Below are 16,631 nucleotides of genomic sequence, written 5' to 3' on the forward strand. Positions count from 1 at the left end.
GCAGCAAGTTGTCGCGTTATTATGGCAGAATGTCGTCACCATGGCAGCGTGTCGTCACCATGGCAGCATGTTGTCGTGTTGTCATGGCAGCGTGTCGTCATCATGGCAGCATGTTGTCACGTTGTCACGGCAGCGTGTCGTCACCATGGCAGCATGTCATCACCATGGCAACACGTTGTCGTGTTGTCATGGCAGCGTGTCGTCACCATGGCAGCATGTTGTCGCGTTGTCATGGCAGCGTGTCATCACCATGGCAGCATGTTGTCGCGTTGTTATGGCAGCGTGCCGTCACCATGGCAGCATGTTGTTGCGTTGTCATGGCAGCGTGTTGTCACCATGGCAGCATGTCGTCATCATGGCAGCATGTCGTCATCATGGCAGCATGTTGTCGCGTTGTCATGGCAGCATGTCATCAGCATGGCAGCGTGTTGTCACAATGGCAGCGTGTCGTCATCATGGCAGCGGGTGTGAGCGCGCGGCGAGCGCCTCCATCAGCTCGTGGCACAGACACTGACAGAAGCCGTAGAGAACAAGCAGCAGCAGCGTGGAGGGAACCAGACTGACCAGAACCACGCCCAGCCACAGCTGACCAATCATCAGCAGGTAAATCCCCAGGGGCAGAGAGCTGAAGTACACCTGTCCAAACATACAACAACACCACGTGAGACACACATCTGTCAGCTCGTCCATCTCTTGTCCTTAAGGTCTGTCTCTACATGTTGTCACTGGTTTGACTGGTTTTTAATGTACTGACCAGGCAGAGTGCCCCTAGCAGGCAGCGGGGGAAGCTGCGGGATGTCCAGGCGCGACACTTCTGAGCCGGCAGGTTGCAGGGCAGCGAGTCCAGGCTTGGGGGGCGGTACAGACCCACCACATTGAGCATGCTCAGTGAGTCAGATGAGGGAGACTCTTCAGGGAGCTCCATGATGGTGATGACCAGACAGTCAGAGGAGCGGTGAGACGAGTCCACGCCTCCTCCTGACAGACAGACAAGCAGAGAGACAGACAGACAGGCAGGCAGGCAGACAGAGAGGAGTTTATGTTTCAGTCTGGAACTGAGAAATGAAAACATGAACATTTAGAAAAGAAACTCGTGTTATTTTACCGGTCAGACTGTTGGGACTCAGCACCACCTCACCCCCCCCACCTCCTCCACCACCTCCTCTTCGGGCTCGATCCTGACACGACAGAACAGCCAGGATGTGTCGGTCATCCTCCATTAACCACACCTGAAGAAGAAGAAGGAGACAGTTTGACTTCAGTCTTACCTCCTTGTTAATAAAATAAAGTCTCACCTCCTCGTCAGGGACATGGGTCTCATGGCGACAGAACGGACAGCTGATGACGGAGGGTGAAGACTCTCCTGAAAACCAATCAGAAGAGAGTCACATGACACACTGGATGATGTCAGAATCATCAGGATTTTACCAGATACAAACTATTTAGTTTGGAGTCTTTTATTATACTCTCAAGTCTTTTTATGACCTAAGTCTGACTCAAGTCCAAGTCTACAGCTCTGGTAAACTCACCCATATCGACCATCTTCTTCAGACACTTGGCACAGACTCGGTGCAGGCAGCCCAAAAGTTTGGGTTTCCGGCTGCGAGTGTCGTAGCGGTTGTAGCAGATTTTACACTCCAGTTCCTCCAGAGTGTAAACCAGAGACTGAGCCCAGGTCTGCACCTGAACACACCACAACAAAGGGTTAATAATCCTGAACACACCACCACAAAGGGTTAATAACAGATGTCACCAGGTTCTTGATGAATCTGTTCAGGTCTGCATCTGGCTTGTGAGGTGCGACTCTTGCAGCAGGCTCTGGCCAGTTCACATAGTACAAAATGCCAGACATTTGTGCTGCTTTTAGATGTTCTAAGGAAAGAAATGCCAAAGCCAAGCAACAGGGAATAATATTTTACATGTGCAAAGTTATTTTACAATATTTTACTGTTACAGACGTGTTTAATTTGATAAGTCACAATAAGTAACCCTTTTTAAGGAAAGTTAAGCTAACTTGCGTCAGGTAAAGAAAAAAAGATGAAAATTTTTATAAATAAAAATAAGAATATCAGTAAAATATCAGTAAGGTCCTGAAAATTATATTTATCAATCAGGTCTGTGTGTTATTGTGTTAAATGATTTACTTTAAAGTGTTTGTTGACGACTGTTTCATGGCGCTATTGTGACATGCAGTTATGTGCCTGAATTGTCGCTACAAAAGTAAGTTACCTGTTACACTTCAACTCTGCACAACTGATACACTCTATATGTAATTTCTGTAAATAATGTGACTTAATATGTAAATATGAAGTTCGAAAATCTTAATATTTCACTTTGAATGTAATGACTTCACTCGATCTTTTATCTTCTTTTGGTATGAAAACATGCATTTTTAATTTAACCAAGTATCCTGTATCATCATATCATTTGTAACAAACCAAACAGCTTGAAAATCGGTTGAAAATTCATTCATTTAATTATGGATAGACCTCCTGCCTTGATGGACTTACATGCATTAGGAGGCGCGGCTTCGGCAAACCAATATAGCGGCAGTGTTGACACGTTGCTGCAATGAACGGCAGCGGCCAATAAATGAGCTACGTCTGATGTGATGATGTCAGACGTGTCACTGCAGTGAGGCTTGATAGGAAATCTCACCTTGCCTTCCATCTCCCGGCCAGGCTTCGCCTCCTTCAGCTGGCTCATCCTATTGGCTATCGTCTTCACTTGAACCAGGAGGGAGAGGCAGCGGTGGGCGGAGCTTAACTCAACCTGAGGCTGTCACCTGACTGGAAGACAAACAAAGAATACACAGTACTACAGAGTAAAACTGGTCTTATTAGTAAAATAAACAGTACTACAGAGTGAAACTACTATGTGTTGTCTGATTGGTCAGTTTTCCTCTACACGAGGCAGCAGGTACATACCTGACTCCAGATCACCTGATCAGTCTGACAGTCCGAGACAACATCCATCTGTCCAACCACGAGACCAAATCTATAGACAGACAGACAGGTCAGAGGGAGAGAGACAGACAGAAATGCCAGAGACACAGACAGAAATGTCAGAGAGACAGACAGACAGACAGACAGAAAGGTCAGAGAGAGAGAGAGAGACAGGCAGACAGCCAAACAGACAGAAAGGTCAGAGAGACAGACAGACAGACAGAAAGGTCAGACAGACAGAAAGGTCAGAGAGACAGACAGACGGACAGAAAGGTCAGAGAGACAGACAGACAGAAAGGTCAGAGAGACAGACAGACATACATACAGAAGGATCAGAGAGACAGACAGACATACAGAAGGATCAGAGAGACAGACAGACATACAGAAAGGTCAGAGAGACAGACAGAAAGGTCAAAGAGACAGACAGACAGAAAGGTCAGAGAGATAGACAGACATAAAGGTCAGAGAGACAGGCAGATGGATAGAAAGATCAGAGAGACAGACAGACAGACAGAAAGGTCAGAGAGATAGACAGACAGACAGAAAGGTCAGAGAGATAGACAGACAGAAATGTCAGGGCCAGACAGACAGAAAGGTCAGAGAGACAGGCAGACGGATAGAAAGATCAGAGAGACAGACAGAAATGTCAGAGAGACAGACAGACAGACATACAGAAAGGTCAGAGAGACAGACAGACATACAGAAGGATCAGAGAGACAGACAGACATACAGAAAGGTCAGAGAGACAGACAGAAAGGTCAGAGAGACAGACAGACAGAAAGATCAGACTGACCGAAAGGTCAGAGAGACAGACAGACAGATTGGATGTCAGATATGACTATTTTATCTGTGTTTTCTCTGTAAGCATAAATACTGTATATACACATACGTATACTACTGGAAATATATATGCCAACAATATTACCACTTTGAAACGAGAGGGGTTGAAAAGTTGCCTATTGCCAGTAACTCGGAGTAACTCTAGCTCTTTCTTCAGAATTTTGTTGAGCCGAGCAGCAAGCACAGCAGCTGCAACCTCCAGCCTTGGTATTGTCATTACTTTAAAAAGGTGCAACTCTTGCTTTTCCCGTCACAAACGCAATGTGAGGTATTCCGCTGCTGCTGGTCAGTTTGCTGACTAGCATTACAGAAGTGGTACAGCTGTGCGCTAGACACTTCCAAATTTGGTGGCTTACAGCATCTCTTGACCTTAATGTTGGAAATCAGGTCAAGATCCTTCACCCTGTCCTTCCAATTCTCTGTAAAAGCAGTTGGAACTTCTTCATCCCATCCACAGTTCAGCTTGCACAGTATTACTTTCCCTGTCAGCATGAGTGGTGCTAGAAACCCAGGAGGATCACAAAGAATGTGTCCGACTTTATGTCTCATCATATGCCAAGGACTCTCTCTATGGGCAGGTTGTCTTTGTCGAGGTCCAGGTCTTTCACCTCTTTTGCAAAAGATGCACCTTCATTTGGAACTCTGCCAGCTGTTGACTGATGTCAACATTGGGCCACCACAGGAATCTCAGGAAGTCCACATCCTTTTCAGGAATCCTTACTTGATGGAACATTCCTTCAATGTCCCCCATCACCGCTACTGGCTCCTGTTGAAATCTTAAGAGTACACCCATCAAGGTGTTTGTAAGATCAGGAGTTCAGAGAAGTATCTTGGAACAAAGAGGTACAGTCGAAGACCACACAGATTGTCCTTTTACTTTTGCGGTAGACACCGTAGTGAGGAATATACCATAATCTTTCATCATTTCGGTGGAGCTGTTCTTCTGGCACTATTTCTACATGTCCTTTCACTGAGACATCATTCATGAAATGTATGTAATCTTTCTGAATTATAATCCACCCTGGACTGTTCACTTTCAGTGGCTCAATTGCTTTTGGGACATTCGCACCAATCAACAGAGAAACCCCTGCTCCAAAGGAGCTGAGGTGGACATCCTTCAGGTAAGGCCATTATTTAATGTCCATCTCCATTGGATGTTCTCTTGACTGACAGGAATAGCGTTCTGTGTGAGGACCTGTGGAAGTTCTGTGAAGTTGTTACCATCCAGGCTGCAGACTTGCAGAAAGTTCTGTGCAGAAAGTTGCAGTACTTCCGAAACACGTACATTTCTATGACACTGCTACCCTTTTTTACTTTCACCTTTGCGGGTACAACTGCCAACTTGTTATCAGTGGTTCTGGCCCCTGTATGTTCTGTTGATGCCATAGCAATGGTGACAGGGTTGCTCTTGATGATTTTATCTTTCAATTCAAATCAATTTTCAATTCAATTTTATTTATATAGCGCCAAATCACAACAAATGTTATTTCATGACACTTTACATATAGAGCAGGTCTATGGATAAACAAGACTGAGTGATACCAAAATATAACCAGTTGCAATAATGGAGGTGGGAGGATATGAAGGCATGAATGACTTTCTCCAGGTCAGAAGTACACAGAATTGTTCTGAGTTTGGGGATGATGTGGAGATGCAAGGAGCTTAATTTTACTACCTGATTGATTTGTTTGTCAAATTTAAATCCTGAATCGAATATATGGGAAGAAATTGCCCTGTTATCAGATAGGTGAAAATCTATCAGGGGTTGGAGATAGCAAGACCTGAGGGGAGAACTAAGTCTAGGGTATGGCCATTTATAGATTGTTGAAGACCAAAGGATTCAGGTAAATTTGTAAAATCACGGGTCATGGCTTACGGAGGGATTTTTGTGAATTACAGCAACCCCAAAGCCTTGTGCACGTAACCTGGGTTTATAAAAGTAGCCTGAAATAGTGGGGAGAGGGGAGGGGGTCGTGGATAAGCCATGACTCAGTGATAAACAAGCAGTTTAGATTTTAGGACAAAACACTGAGGCATTTTGCAGGTTAACCAATGCATAGTCAATGTTTAAAGAGAGCAGCTTTGCTCCAAGCAGGTTTGGATGAAGCCATTCTTGCCTGTAGAGTTGGCTACAATTCCAGAAAAGGTTGAAGTTGTCAATAAAGTCCAGATTAGGGAGTCACGTGATCATTTCGGTAGAGTGAGTCGTGCCTCGAGCGAGCTCTCCCCAAACTCTATTCAATAACAACTAAAACCCATAACCTTTTAAAAAAGGTTCCAAAATCACCATAATCACACTCTAGGATAAACAGAATGTGCGCTTACAACACTGTGTGTCAGACAGAGTGGTCAGCAACACCGGGGCCCTGCAGGGGACTGTCCTCTCTACCTCCCTCTTCACCGTCTACACCACGGACTTCAGCTACTGCACAGAGACCTGCCATCTTCATAAGTTTTCTGATGACTCAGCAATAGTTGGATATATCAGTAACGGGTGATGAGGAGGAGTACAGGGCTGCTGTGGACAACTTTGTCACATGGTGCGAGCAGAACCACCTGCAGCTCAACGTGACAAAGACAAAGGAACTGACTGTGGATCTGAGGAGGACCAAGACGCCGATGACCCCTGTTTCCATCCAGGGGGTCAGTGTGGACATTGCAGAGGATTACAAGTACCTGGGAGTTCACATTGAATATAAACTGGACTGGGTAAAGAACACTAATGCCCTCTACAAGAAGGGCCAGAGCCGTCTCTATTTTCTGAGGCGGCTGAGGTCCTTCAACATCTGCTGGACTATGCTGAGGATGTTCTATGAGTCTGTGGTGGCCAGTGCTATCCTCTATGCTGTTGCATGCTGGGGCAACAGGCTGAGGGTGGCGGACTCCAGCTCAGTGTCACTACATATACTACCTCACTATTACTTATTCTTAAACAACGGTGCAATACATACATACATACATATATATATATATATATATATATATATATATATATATATATATAGACATACATATACGGTCCCCTGCTGATCCCCCCGGGATCAATAAAGTATTTCTGATTCTGATTCTGAAAATAAAGTTCTGCATCTATCTCAAATAAAGTCCTGCGTCTATCTAAAATAAAGTCCTGTATCTATTTAAAATAAAGTCCTGCACCTATCTAAAATAAAGTCCTGCATCTATCTAAGATAAAGTCCTGTATCTATCTATAATAAAGCCTTGCATCTATCTAAAATAAAGTCCTGCATCTATCTAAAATAAAATAAAGTCCTGTACCTGTCTAAAATTAAGTCCTGCATCTATCTAAAATAAAAATAAAGTCCTGTATCTATCTAAAATAAAGTCCTGTATCTATCTAAAATAAAGTCCTGCATCTATCTGAAATAAAAACAAAGTCCTGTATCTATCTAATATAAAGTCCTGTACCTATCTAAAATAAAAATAAAGTCCTGTACCTATCTACAATAAAGTCCTGTATCTATCTAAAATAAAGTCCTGCATCTATCTAAAATAAACAAAGTCCTGTATCTATCTAAAATAAAGTCCAGTATCTATTTAAAATTAAGTCCTGCATTTATCTAAAATAAAGTCCTGTATCTATCTAAAATAAAACCCTGCATCTATCTAAAATAAAGTCCTGTATCTAACTAAAATAAAGTCCTGTATCACACACACATACAATCTGCTGGGTGTATTTATAGACTGCAGCTGTTATGTAACCGGGGGAGGGGACACTGGGGATGCTGATATTGCTATGGCAACAGCTTTCCCTGTGCCTGAGCCAATCAGATAAGTCAGATGTGATCATATGTCAGTGAACGCCTATTAGTTTACAACAATACTTTCCCATAGAGGTTAGCAAGTAAGCTAATATTAGCTAGCAGTTTACTGCATACTGCCTGTGGTAGCTCATAGCCAATGGGCTAGCAGTCGAATCCGTTCATGCATGTTCAAGTGCAAGTGTTTACTCTGAATACGGATATGGATACATCATCAGCGTTATTGTAATATTTGATGACAAGAAAGTAGAATTAGACTGAAGTTACTTCAGAATCAGAATCAGAATCAGAAATACTTTATTGATCCCCGGGGGGAAATTGTACTTGTACTTACATGTGTAGTTGTGACGATAATCAGTGTCATGGATGTTTGAGCTCATACTTATCCCCTATAGTTTGGAATGATTGAGTTCACTCATACATATTAATATAATAATGATATGAATACATGGGTATCAATAATTATTTTAATAACTAACATTGATGTATTTTAATATTTGAAATATATTACAGTAAATGTAATCTTCATATATTTCTAAATAGAATACATCCTCTGACCAAGGGGTGCGATAATACCTGTATGAGAGGGGTCTGAGGAAAGTGGTCTGAGGAGAGAGGTCTGAGGGGTCTGAGGTGAGAGGTCTGAGGGGTCTGAGGAGAGAGGTCTGAGGAGAGAAGTCTGAGAGGTCTGAGGGGTCTGAGGAGAGAGGTCTGAGGGGTCTGAGGAGAGAGGTCTGAACTGTACTGTGTACTGTACTATGTACTGTTTTGTGTACTGTGGATGGTTCTGTGTACTGTACTGTAGTGTACTATGTACTATACTGTATTGCGTACTGAATACTGTACACTATACTGTATACTGTACTGTATTGCATATGGTGTACTGTTCTGTGTACTGTATTGTGTACTGTAGTGTACTGTGTACTATACTGTATTGTGTACTATGTACTGTACACTATACTGTATCCTGTACTGTATTGCATATGGTGTACTGTTCTGTGTACTGTACTGTACTATACTGTGTATACAGAGTATATGTTGTAGAGGGAGGAGAGACGTCTCACCTGCTGGATGGTGGAGGTTGAGATGATGGTCTCTGTAGTTGCAGGTTGAGTTGCTGTCGTCTCAGACTGAAGCAACGTGGTGACAATTAAACAGCAACAGTCTGGTTACTGTTCATGTAATTAGTTGCTGTTGTTGCTGTGGCCCCCCTTGGAGCTTCAAGGTTGAAACAACACGTGGTTATTGAACATCAACAGTCTGCTCGCTGTAGTCGCTGTATTCTCCCACACTGCAGTCGGCCTGGTTGCTTGATATGTAGCTGTTGTACCTGTAGTTGCTGTCGGTCTGGTTGCTGTAGCCGCTGTAGCCTCTGTCGTGTTGAAGCAACATGGTGGTCCTCAAACATCAACAGTCTGTTGGCTAGTTGCTGGATGTGCAGTTGTCCTACATGTAGCCGAGTTGTTGCTGGTTTACATGCCGTGGTTGCCTCTGGTGTAGGTGCTGGAGGTCTGTGGTCTCCGTCAGACACTGCAGCAACAGTCTGGTTCCTGTATGTTGTTGCTGTGGTTGCTGTAGTCCCTCAGGTTGAAGCAACACTGCGGTAGTTGACCGTCATTATTGACAGTCCGTCGTCGTCGCGCGCCTCCGCTCTGACTGACAGCCCGGGGAAGCTAACAGGCTAATCAGTGGTCTGTCTCCGATCCGTCTCTGGTCTGTCGGTTGCCGGTCCCTGACCGGGGCTGGTCTCGGTATCGGTGACTCACCGTCTCTCCTCCGTCTCTCTGCTGTTCACTGCGGCGCACGGCCGGCGGCGGGAGCCCGGGTCACCATAGCAACCGGCCCGCAGCGGGATGACAGGAAATCTCCGACTGATGATGAACAGCAGAGAGGATCAATAAGCTGATCAGGTCATGTAGCCTACACATGCTGTTCAGTTTCATATCAGAGACATCAGGTGACACAGAGTCTGTCAACTTCGTTGTAATGTTTGTTAGTTTAATGTTCAAGCTCAGTGCTGCTTGTATAAACATGCAAATATTCTCAATATTCACGGAATTCTCAAAGAACACGAGACAGAATAGCAACTCATGTTTAATGAATCATTTGAAATAAGGAAACAGAAATTAAAATTAAAATATTCAAACCAAAACAATTAAAAAGGGTACTCGTGTTTCTCCACTAACTTCCCGACCAGTAAAGGTGTCTTCTTTCTCTCCTCTCCTGTCTTTCTGTATACCCCTTCAGGTACTCTACAGGTTCTACAGGTGATCCAGGTACTTGGCACCTCATCAGGCTACTCTGTAATATCTGGAGTCAACTGGCAATAATGTTCAGAGGCTTGATGAAGTCCCTCTGCCCCAGAGCCTTGTGCATTGCCTCCCCTCCACCGGTGGTAATATCAGATCCAGTAAAGGGTGAAAAAAACATAAAGTTAAATGAACACATTACATCTTTTGATAGCTTAGTGATTATTTGGAGGACTGGAACCAGATGATTCACCATCAGTTTAAAGTAAACCCACGTTCAGAAATACCTTACATGTGATCTAGTGGCCCCTCATCGGATAAAACCAGATCAAAATACAATTCTTGTATGTGAAGTTTTCCCTCGACTTGTGAGATTATTCTCCAGTCCTCTATTTTATGACCACAGTGACAAAGTTGCTACACACACACACACACACACACACACGTTCTACCTGTTGTGGTTACAGTCTGGCTAAATAAATCATGAACTGACATTTGTAAAGTTTATCAGCTGACTACTTCCTGGAAACCTTGAGCAGAAGCATGTCTGAGTCTCGTGCTGTTTGTTGTTCGCTCTCTGTCAGTAGTATTGTTGTATCAGATCTGATAAGATCATCCTGTATTAATCCCTGATGAAAGTATATTTGGATGTCAGCATAATGCTATAGGACATCTCTGAATCACCAGTGAGCTGCGTTTAACAAGAAGTCTGCAGACATTCACGGAAAGTGTGAGTGCGAGAGAGCCCTCGTGCATTTCACAATGTGAAGGACACCGGGCCTTTAACTGTTTCCTTTGTTCGGGTAGGAACCCGTCGTGTGTCCGTTGTTCGGGTAGGAACCCTTTGTGTGTCCGTTGTTCGGGTAGTATCAGTTCCTCTGTGGCACACTATTCTTGCTTCGTCACTTCCTGTGAATATCTGATAAAGACGGGCCTGGCGGGAGCTCCGCTAGTCAAATTTTTTGGGTTTGTTCGGTGAATCCGGCGGGAATCGGAGCCATCAGAACCGCAGACATGGTGAGTGTTTATCGGGCAGGGTGTCCGCGGGCTGCCCGTCGCGGGAGTCGCTAACTTTTTTTTTACCGGCTTAGTTTTAATTTAATAATGGCGGGAGATTGAATGAACGTCTGATGGACGTCGGTGAAGAGCTGCAGCTCAGCACGGAATCACGGGGTCGTTAAATACACCAGAAATCCGCTTTATAATCAGTTGATCTTCATTTGTCGGTGGTTCGGTCCGTTAGCGTGTTTCTGTGTAACGAACAGTCGGCAACTTAACGGGACATGGCGCAGTGTTTGTTAGCTGTTAGCTGACCGGCTAACTTAGCTCATCGCTGTTGTGTTCACACTGAGGAGACTAACGTGCACTAATGTTGCCGGGTCCAGGCTCACACTACACCAATTTAAACTAAGCTAATGAAGCTACAAGCTAACCGAGGAGTTGTTGAGTCTAAAGCCTTTCAGTGTCACGAAGCACAATGGTAGCTTGTGCTGCTCTCCTCACCTGCTCCTGAGGTTACGCTCAGAGTTTGTGATTTTTGATCAGCTGTAGAAAGCGTCCCCCTAATCAACTCTTTTGGAAATGGCGTCACCTTTCTTGCCAAATCCCGCAGACCTCCAGACGTTCTCAGTTTAGAGGCCCAAGTGATCATTTGGCTTTTCCTGTTGGTGAGCGGCATGGACGCGTTAAAGGTTTACTACTCGTTAACAACAAGCACAACAGACTGTGACTTCATTTACTCATTACTATTTCCTGCAACCTCTCTAGCCGTAATTGTAGCTACAGTGTCGTTTTTGCTTTAGTAACCTTTATATTCTAGCTCTCTATCATAATGACCTGTTTCTCTTGACTGAAGTAGGCGGCATGCGACTGACCATTTGGTGTAGAAGAAGACTGCAATGACCATCCAACCCCCCTTTAAGCCTGGCTATGCCAATGTGCAGACAAATAACACAGAATGTATGTTAAAAAAGCGGGAAGACTCTATAACATTACAACAGTTACACACAGTAACTAAAGTTCATGAAGATTTAACATTCAGTTAAAATCAAATGTGGAGAAAGATCAAAACATTTGTCATTTTAGATTCCACAAATCTGATATTTTGCATCCTCTCTATCTTAATTTGGAGCTGACTAAATATATCAATTAAAGTGAGTTGAGCTGAAGATTGTTTCATTATTGATTTTAATCAGACGGTTATACTCAATCTTTAGTCTGACGGCAACTAAAAACAGCAAATATTTCAAGAGCTTCCACATCACACAGCAGGTATTTAAAACTTGTTTAATGATGAAAACATGAAATCTTGTGACTGATCACCAGTGCTGGTATTGTTTCTTTGATATGTATTTATTTTGAAATGGAACATCAGTATTTTAAATAAATGATGATAATGAAAGTAGTAGTAGTGTCGCCTAAAAATGAAGCAAAGAATAAGGATACAAAATGCCAAAGCAGCGCTAGTTTTGTTTCTGATACCAGTTTGATCCTTAAATAATCCCTGTTTTCATTTGTCACTTTTAAGAAATACGAAACAGGCTGCAAGCTAAACAAATACTCACAAAACACTTGTTCACTGTTAAGGCACAGCAACAATCAATATGTCAACTCGGACAGCCTCTTTGTATTCAGTTTGAACAATGTGAACCAAAAGGTAAAAAAAGACCACAAACAGCTGCTCTGTACTCCAGAAACAAACTGTACAACAGGAAGTGAGCTACTTCCTCGTGTAGTATGTCAGAACAACTGCCCAATCAGTTAAGAGTGTGTAGATTGCATGTTCAGCACACACAGTGGTAGACTAAAAAGCTGGTGCTGTATCTTGTTTTGGTCACTGGAGGGGCAGTATATCATGTTTTATCTGCCACAGAGGCCTCCAAGAGGGCACTTCTGTTTAAACAACACACGAGTGTGTGTTTATTCAGAAACTTTGGTCCCGATGTTGTTCCTGCTTCAACCAGCAGTCTGTGGTGATGAGGTCGTAGTAATGTCTGTCTGTGATTGCTTTTCAGACGGTGGGTAAGAGCAGTAAGATGCTGCAGCACATTGACTTCAGGATGAGGTGCATCCTGCAGGACGGCCGGATCTTCATCGGCACCTTTAAGGCCTTCGACAAACACATGAACCTGATCCTGTGTGACTGCGACGAGTTCAGGAAGATCAAGTAGGTTCAACACCTCAGGTCAGAGGTCACCACCGGGTCCTTTAACTGATCTTCAGTATCAGTTCATTTTGTCCAGAAAAACACTTTTCTCTCAGACTTTAATGTTTCTTTCCTGTGACTTAATTTGATCTTCAGTCTTCAAAACATCAACATGGAATGAGCTCACTGTTCAGATGATCCAATGTTTTTCAATAAATGTCATTCTTAAAGAAGTAGAATCATCTCACTCTGTAAGGAAACACTTCATCAATTTATTCGGTAATACGTGGTTTCCAGAAGATGTCAACCATTTAATTCATAAATCAATATTTGTATTCCATCGATTTTCACGCCTGAATGTGTTTAGAAGTGAGGCATGCTGGGTAATGAGTGTGTTGTTGTCGTCGTCCTTCAGGCCGAAGAACTCAAAGCAGCCAGAGCGAGAGGAGAAGAGGGTTCTGGGTTTAGTTCTGCTGAGAGGGGAGAACCTGGTCTCTATGACGGTGGAGGGCCCGCCCCCTAAAGATGTAAGTGGAACCCTGCGGCCAATAGGAGACAGACCTGTGTTGATGTCATGAGAACTGACTGTAGACACACTGATTTTAAAAACGCCTGTAATGTGCACACAGGTAGATCTTAATAGGTGGAACAGACACAACAAAGTGTTCTTTAAAAACACAACGATCAACAACATCAGTCATAATATTCAAACAGGTGGAATTTTTTTCCCCTCGCCTGATTTGCATCAAGTCCCGCCCTACTGTGCTTTGATTGGCTAATTCCTTACAGTGACATGTCCTTGTGATTGGATGCTAGCTTTCTATCAAATTTTTGGGAAAGTCCCGCTACCAACAGTAGTGACAATAATGTTGTAGTAATAATGCACATATATATATATATATTTTTTTTAAGTTATTTTTTAAATCCTTAAATCTACAGAGGGGATACAACTCAATTTAACCTCTCGCTCATAATATTTGCAAATCATGTATTTATAACCAGATCTTTTTTCAAGATTGTTAACATCTCATCATCATTCCCCCCCATTCAGACAGGTATAGCTCGTGTCCCGTTGGCGGGTGTGGCTGGAGGTCCAGGTGTGGGTCGTGCAGCTGGTCGTGGTGTCCCTGCAGGTGCTCCAATGCCTCAGGCTCCAGCCGGACTTGCCGGACCTGTCAGAGGGGTGGGCGGGCCTTCACAGCAGGTAACTATGGCAACAACAGCTGCTCTTCACTCAGGTGTGTATGCTCATGTGCTCAGGTCATGATGGCTTCCTGTGTGTTTCCAGGTGATGACCCCACAGGGCAGAGGGACGGTTGCTGCGGCAGCAGCAGGAGCGAGCATTGCAGGAGCGCCCACACAGTATCCAACTGGACGGGGAGCCCCACCCCCAATGGGCAGAGGAGCCCCGCCTCCAGGTGACAAAAACTGTCTTGTCAATGTTTTTGGTTGGCTGTTGAACATCCTGTTGTTACTAAGCACCAACCACCAGGTCCGAAAAGAGAAGCCAATGCTGAAGTGCCTTAAACCTGCATTCTTTCTAATGGCCAGCAGGGGGTGACGCCACCGGTCCGATTGTATAGAAGTCTGAGAAAATGTACCGACTTCTCACTTGATTTACCTCAGTAAACATTTTGTGGTCTCAGTTGCTAGTTTCAAGTCTTCTTCAATACAGCGCGATCATTTTTTAAGTTATAGTCCCATTTAGAGTAAAATAGACATAAAACAGGGTCTGCACACTGCTTTCAGATTGAACGTGCCCCTATTCTTACCCTCTTGTGTACCGATTGGTTGTTACCTGACCCTTCCTCCTGTGTGCTGATGGGTTGTTACCTGGCCTCCTCCCCCTGCAGGCATGATGGGTCCACCCCCTGGCATGCGGCCCCCCATGGGTCCTCCAATGGGTATGCCGCCAGGTCGAGGAGCTCCGATGGGGATGCCCCCCCCTGGCATGAGGCCACCTCCTCCCGGCATGAGAGGTAAGCTGTTGCAATGGAGACTGCTTTGCTGAGGCGTTTGAGTAGCCAATCAGATATCATTGATCACTTCACTCCCTGTAAACAGACCATGTGACCTCTCCTCTCTGCTGTTTTAGGACCCCCTCCTCCTGGGATGAGACCGCCCCCCCGGCCCTGAGGAAGCCCTGCCTCCTCAGACTCACTTGTATAGATTTTTTTTTTTTTTTTTATAAATCTTCTGTTTGTTTTTTAATAAAGTTTCCTCAGGATGGTTTGATTTCAGCTTGGCTGTCTGTTCAGTTTCCATGGTAACCAGTTTAATAAAAGTTTGGAGTAACAGCCAATCAGAGCTCAGATTAATTCATTAATATTGTATACCAAACATCTGAGTGTCTCTCAGAAATCATAGAACCCTAGTTACATCTTTAAACTGAAAACTGGCTGAAGGTTGGCTCACATTACGTTTGTTTTCAAGTTGAGATGAAATGAAAAGTTCCCTTTTTAGATCACATCCCTGCTCGTATTGTATTACAAAAACTCTTTCTTTGTATTCTCATATCAAAATCATCATTTTATTCCTGTAGAACAAATTAACGTGTGCATATAGAAGCTTGAACCAACCCATTTCAACCTATGTCATGACATACAGCCGTCAATCAATCTTCAACTTTTAGCTACAGAGATTCATCAGCTAGTTAGCTAGCAACATCATGGTACGTCCTGTCCCTCCCGCCTGTCCTTTCACTTGTCGATAAATTCGACTCAAAATGCTGTTACATCTCGCCTTTTTTCCCCGCACAACGGAAGTGATGTCATTTCAGAATCAGAATCAGAAACTGTTTATTGCCAAGTAACATACATTACAAGGAATTTGCCGTGGTCTGAAGGTGCTATTGTTTTGATAACAAATAAGTAGAATATAAAAGCTAAAATAAGAATAAAATAAAAATAAAAGATAAGATAAATAACAACAGTGCAGTGACCAGAATAAAGTAAAGTGTCCAGATAAAGTGTCCAGTAGGGGGTGGGTGCGTTAATGTAACGCAGTGGGGACGGGTGATGTACGTTAATATAACGTATAGCTTGTGTTTGTGTTCTGGGGGGGGGGTCAGTGAGAGTTTGTCAGGTTGACTGCAGAGGGGAAGAAACTGTTTTTGTGGCGGGAGGTTTTGGTCCTGATGGACCGCAGCCTCCTGCCAGAGGGGAGGGGGTCGAACAGATGGTGTCCGGGGTGGGAGGGGTCGGCAGCGATCTTCCCTGCTCTCCTCAGGGTCCTGGAGGAGTACAGGTCCTGAAGAGATGGGAGGTTGCAGCCGATCACCCTCTCTGCAGAGCGGATGATACGCTGCAGTCTGTGTCTGTCCTTGGTGGAGGCAGCAGCGTACCAGACGGTGATGGAGGAGGTGAGGATGGACTCTATGATGGCGGTGTAGAAGTGAACCAGCATTTTTTGTGGCAGGTTAAACTTCCTCAGCTGCCTCAGGAAGTACATCCTCTGTTGGGCTTTCTTGATGGGAGGTCCTGGCTGATGATGGAGCCCAGGAAACGGAAGGACTCCACAGTGTCCACTGGAGAGTCACACAGGGTGATGGGGGCGGGTGGGGCTGCGCTCTTCCTAAAGTCAACAACCATCTCCACTGTCTTTGAAGCGTTAAGCTCCAGGTTGTTGCTGTTGCACCAGGTCACCAGGTGGTCAATCTCCCATCTGTAGGCAG

General features: G+C 44.2%; 2 protein-coding genes across 2 annotated transcripts; one reads left to right on the forward strand and one right to left on the reverse strand.

The window, feature by feature from the left end:
* Positions 1-453: 453 nt before the first annotated feature.
* On the reverse strand, positions 454-2,706 carry LOC139283447 (E3 ubiquitin-protein ligase RNF182). Its single transcript, XM_070903455.1, has 6 exons — positions 2,659-2,706; positions 1,530-1,683; positions 1,296-1,363; positions 1,106-1,229; positions 755-978; positions 454-636 (listed from the first exon to the last, which is right to left on the reverse strand). The coding sequence occupies exons 1-6, from the start codon at positions 2,704-2,706 to the stop codon at positions 454-456; spliced, it is 801 nt and encodes a 266-aa protein (XP_070759556.1).
* Positions 2,707-10,729: 8,023 nt separating this feature from the next.
* On the forward strand, positions 10,730-15,193 carry snrpb (small nuclear ribonucleoprotein polypeptides B and B1). The gene is made up of 7 exons (XM_070902626.1): positions 10,730-10,830; positions 12,828-12,979; positions 13,374-13,485; positions 14,010-14,162; positions 14,247-14,376; positions 14,812-14,937; positions 15,054-15,193. Exons 1-7 carry the CDS (start codon positions 10,828-10,830, stop codon positions 15,092-15,094), a joined length of 717 nt encoding a protein of 238 aa, XP_070758727.1. The 5' UTR covers positions 10,730-10,827; the 3' UTR covers positions 15,095-15,193.
* The last annotated feature ends 1,438 nt before the right edge of the window (positions 15,194-16,631 follow it).

The sequence above is a fragment of the Enoplosus armatus genome, chromosome 3, assembly GCF_043641665.1.
Source record: "Enoplosus armatus isolate fEnoArm2 chromosome 3, fEnoArm2.hap1, whole genome shotgun sequence".
Classification (NCBI taxonomy): domain Eukaryota; kingdom Metazoa; phylum Chordata; class Actinopteri; order Centrarchiformes; family Enoplosidae; genus Enoplosus; species Enoplosus armatus.

Coding starts and splice junctions, on each gene's coding strand:
- LOC139283447 (XM_070903455.1), bottom strand. CDS start 2,706: ATGAGCCAGCTGAAGGAGGCGAAGCCTGGCCGGGAGATGGAAGGCAAG. Junction 1,684..2,658: donor GCCGGGAGATGGAAGGCAAG/GTGAGATTTCCT, acceptor TGGTGTGTTCAG/GTGCAGACCTGGGCTCAGTC. Junction 1,364..1,529: donor GAAGAAGATGGTCGATATGG/GTGAGTTTACCA, acceptor ATTGGTTTTCAG/GAGAGTCTTCACCCTCCGTC.
- snrpb (XM_070902626.1), top strand. Junction 14,377..14,811: donor CAGAGGAGCCCCGCCTCCAG/GTGACAAAAACT, acceptor CTCCCCCTGCAG/GCATGATGGGTCCACCCCCT. Junction 14,938..15,053: donor ACCTCCTCCCGGCATGAGAG/GTAAGCTGTTGC, acceptor CTGCTGTTTTAG/GACCCCCTCCTCCTGGGATG.